This window comes from Setaria italica, chromosome I (assembly GCF_000263155.2).
Source record: "Setaria italica strain Yugu1 chromosome I, Setaria_italica_v2.0, whole genome shotgun sequence".
In the NCBI taxonomy this organism is placed as follows: domain Eukaryota; kingdom Viridiplantae; phylum Streptophyta; class Magnoliopsida; order Poales; family Poaceae; genus Setaria; species Setaria italica.
In genome coordinates, this window is record NC_028450.1 from 37,517,874 (window position 1) to 37,522,035 (window position 4,162).

Below are 4,162 nucleotides of genomic sequence, written 5' to 3' on the forward strand. Positions count from 1 at the left end.
GCATGCAGTGAAACTGGTCGCCGAACCGAGCATCAAGCATCATCATGTAAGCCTGGAGCAAGTGTCAGCCACCGGCCGCGACGACCCGGCTCGTCCATTTTGCACGGCGTCGTTTGTGCAGGTCGCGAGGCGAGCAGGAGCAGCACGTGTCCGGCCCCAACCGATGCACGACCTCCCGCCCAATCCGACGCTCCTAAACCTCTCCGGCGCCCGGTCAAAATCTGCCCCGGGCGTCGTCTCTTTGCTTGCGCGCGTCGCCAAGGCCAAACCCACCCCGACCCAACCATTACCTCACCAAACCCGAACAAGTCCACCCCTCCTCCAACCCCACGTCCCCACCCCACGCCACGGCACGGCACGGGAAGGCCGCGACGCGCCCCGCGCTCTCGCCTCGCTTATAATTTTCCTCGTCTCGTTTCCTCCTCGCTTTCTCTTCTCCCTTCCTTTGCCGCCGCGCGCGCCCCTCCCCAACCCCTCCGCTCCCGAGTATTCTATTCTATATTCCATTCCCCTGGGGGCCGAGCGGGCCGAACCGATTCAACACGCTGTGCGCGTCTCGTGTCGGGCGGGGTCGCGGATATAAGCCCGCGCGCGCCGCTCGTCAAGGAGGACGGCAGCGCGAGATCACTCGATCGCGCGCCCACACAACACGCACAGAGGCGGCAGAGGAAAGCGGCGCGCGGCAGAGCAGGTTGCCAGAGCAGAGCACAGCGGCGGTGGGGCATCCACGGCACATGCGAGCAGGAGCAGCGGCGCGGAGGCAGCCGCATGCGGAGGCGCCGCGCGGGGTCTCTCCTCGTGCAATGAGCGGCGCGGGCGCCGCGTCGTCGTGCCGGCGGCGGCAGCTCGGGGTCGCGGTTCTGCTGCTGCTGGTTGCTCTCGCGGCCGGTCTTGGTGGAGCAGAGGGGAAGGCGCACAACTACGAGGACGCGCTGCAGAAGAGCCTGCTCTACTTCGAGGCGCAGCGGTCGGGGCGGCTCCCGCACAGCCAGCGCGTCGCCTGGCGCCACCACTCCGGCCTCACCGACGGCCTCGAGCAAGGGGTACGCACGCGCGCGATCGACGATCCAGTACATATAATGGCCACGCCTTGCCGGCGGTGATCGGTTCCGATCGACCGACGTTATTAACATGGTGATGATGATCGCATCGCAGGTGGACTTGGTGGGCGGCTACTACGACGCCGGGGACCATGTCAAGTTCGGCCTGCCCATGGCGTTCACGGTGACGATGCTGTCGTGGAGCCTGATCGAGTACGGCGGCGACGTCGCGGCGGCCGGCGAGCTCGGCCACGCGCTCGAGGCCGTCAAGTGGGGCACCGACTACTTCATCAAGGCGCACACCAAGCCCGACGAGCTCTGGGCCGAGGTAATTCCACTCGTCGATCGCTGCAGTACAATTCTCCATCACCTGGCTACGCCGAGACCATTTCTCATTCTTACGCTGTGTGACTTGGCCCCGTGCGAAAGCTAGCTGTTACACACAAAACACAACGTGAAGCAAGCTAGCTATAGTCTAGAGACCAATTCAATCATCACTTGTATTTTATTTACTAGTCACCAGCATATATTTTCTTCCCTACTTTTTTCTCCAGACATTCCAAACCCCCAATAATATTTGGCTTGGTCACACACACACACACAAAAGTTTTTTTTATACATTTGTTTTCTGGTGAATAACAACAACAAGGTTAGGTGGCCCGCCCATTGGACGTACGAAGCAGTAGCATTAAGTTATGCAGTTCCACATGGCATGGGATTTCATTTCAAAGCTGTTAGTGTTGACGATTTCGTGCGCGCAGGTGGGTGACGGCGACACGGACCACTACTGCTGGCAGCGGCCGGAGGACATGACGACGTCGCGGCAGGCGTACAAGGTCGACCGCGACCACCCGGGCTCCGACGTCGCCGGCGAGACTGCGGCCGCCATGGCCGCCGCCTCCATCGTCTTCCGCGACTCCAACCCGCACTACGCGCACCTCCTCCTCCACCACGCCCAGCAGGTACATACGCGCGGCAAATACGCTGAATTTTTGCTACAGTTCATTCGTGTGTGAAAAAAATCTGAAAGCATGGATTGGAAAAGTGGTGGACTAGCGTTAGTACGCGTACAGTGCGCGTACCGAACTTTGGCCTGTTGCGAACACCTGCTTCAGGCTGCTCTGGGTAGTCAAGCCTTCTTGGTAGGGCAGGGGTTTGTGTTCTTCCTGGTGTCTTGTGCGGCACATGCGTGCCAAGTTGTGAACACGACGGTTTTCAGATGAGGGGTTTCTGTCGGTTCGTAGGGGATGCCATGTGGGGCCAGGGGAGACGGCACGCAACCTAACGCAGGGAAAAAAGAATGGCGAAAAGGGGGGCTACCATCTGGTGGACATGGACGGGAGGGGAGCTAGCTTTCCGTTTGCCTCGCGTTTCCATGATTAGGTCGCCAGTTGAATCGCATAAACTGCTTAGAAACTAAGAAATGTAACGTCATCATGTGCCTGCTAATTGAACCAGTCCTTTTTCTCCCCCTCTTTTTTCTTTTTGTTATATTACAAAAATAATAATAACAGAACTAGTCCATGTTAGCACCTGCTACCAATACTTTTCCAGTGTCAATTATGAGACGAGTGTGCTGTGACTGTGATTGAATACTAGTGCACGTTAGCTAAATCATTTCTTGTATTTTTGTGCAGCTGTTCGAGTTCGCCGACAAGTACAGGGGCAAATACGACAGCAGCATCGCGGAGGTGAAGAGCTACTACGCGTCGGTGAGCGGGTACAAGGACGAGCTCCTGTGGGCCGCCCTGTGGCTCCACCGCGCCACCGGCAGGGCCGACTACCTCGACTACGTCGTCGACAACGCCCACTCCTTCGGCGGCACCGGCTGGGCCATCAACGAGTTCAGCTGGGACGTCAAGTACGCCGGCGTCCAGATCCTAGCAACAAGGGTAAGCTCAGACTGCACTAGCATTAGTCGATCACGTACACACACACTGAACTCGGCAGTGTAATGCCAGCAAGCAATGCAATGAGTCGCAAAACTGACACCTGCTTACTTGTTTCAGTTGCTGCTGAGAGGGGAGCACGCGGCGCGCCACCGGAGCACGCTGGAGCAGTACAGGGCGAAGGCGGAGCACTACGTGTGCGCGTGCCTTGGCCGGAACGCGGACGGCGGCGCGGACGCCAACGTGGAGCGCAGCCCCGGCGGGATGCTCTACATCCGGCAGTGGAACAACATGCAGTACGTGACCAGCGCCGCGTTCCTGCTCTCGGCCTACTCCGACTACATGGCAGAGGCCGGCGTCGTCACCGTGCAGTGTGGCGGCGGCGAGGCCGTGGCGGCGGAGGAGGTGTTTGCGCTGGCCAGGGCGCAGGTGGACTACGTGCTGGGCACCAACCCCAGGGGCGTCAGCTACCTGGTCGGGTACGGCCCCAAGTACCCCAACCGGGTGCACCACCGCGCCGCCTCCATCGTGCCGTACAAGCACAGCAAGGAGTTCATCGGCTGCACGCAGGGGTTCGACCACTGGTTCGGCCGCCGGAGCTCCAACCCCAACGTGCTCGTCGGCGCCATCGTCGGCGGGCCGGACCGCCGGGACAGGTTCAGGGACAACAGGGAGAACTACATGCAGACGGAGGCGTGCACGTACAACACCGCGCCCATGGTCGGCATGTTCGCCAAGCTGCACCGGATGGCGCGGCAGGAGCCGGAACGGGGGCCGACGCCGGCAGCGCCGGTGACGTCGGCGGCGTCTGAGGTGTAAATAGATAGGACGTAGAGGGGGGCCTGTACAATTTTCCCCATTCTTTGGTTCAATTCTTTTGGGCTTTGGATTCCATTTTACACAGATCGGAGATGATTGTATACAAAAAGGAAGAAGAAAAGGGGTGGAGGCATTGACATGCAAATGTAAATTCGCTACCAGTACATACGAGGAGGAAAAAAAAATTGACATGCTTAATTTATTGGCGATTCTTGTCTGTACCTTTCCACCGGTGATTCTTCATTCGTGCACTCCAGTTCAGCAAAAGAGCAGGTCATCTTCGCCAAAGTGACGCGGTACAGTTTTCAATGCCAACTTGGCGAGCCGTAAGATAACTAGATGAGCTGCAGAACATGAAACACAGGCAGAAACACATGGTCCGAACTCAGGAGAATCGAATGGAAAGAATGTTGC

The 4,162-nt window shown here is 58.7% G+C and overlaps 1 protein-coding gene across 1 annotated transcript; it reads left to right on the forward strand.

Moving 5' to 3' along the window:
* The first annotated feature begins 352 nt into the window (after positions 1-352).
* Positions 353-3,957, forward strand: LOC101766279 (endoglucanase 7). Its single transcript, XM_004953852.4, has 5 exons — positions 353-1,043; positions 1,156-1,368; positions 1,802-2,002; positions 2,678-2,932; positions 3,050-3,957. The coding sequence occupies exons 1-5, from the start codon at positions 735-737 to the stop codon at positions 3,746-3,748; spliced, it is 1,677 nt and encodes a 558-aa protein (XP_004953909.1). The 5' UTR covers positions 353-734; the 3' UTR covers positions 3,749-3,957.
* The last annotated feature ends 205 nt before the right edge of the window (positions 3,958-4,162 follow it).

Bases quoted from the DNA above. Each gene is read 5' to 3' on its own strand.
- LOC101766279 (XM_004953852.4), top strand. From the start codon at position 735: ATGCGAGCAGGAGCAGCGGCGCGGAGGCAGCCGCATGCGGAGGCGCCG. The intron at 1,369-1,801 runs GTAATTCCACTC...TCGTGCGCGCAG, and splicing joins CCGACGAGCTCTGGGCCGAG to GTGGGTGACGGCGACACGGA. The intron at 2,003-2,677 runs GTACATACGCGC...ATTTTTGTGCAG, and splicing joins TCCTCCACCACGCCCAGCAG to CTGTTCGAGTTCGCCGACAA.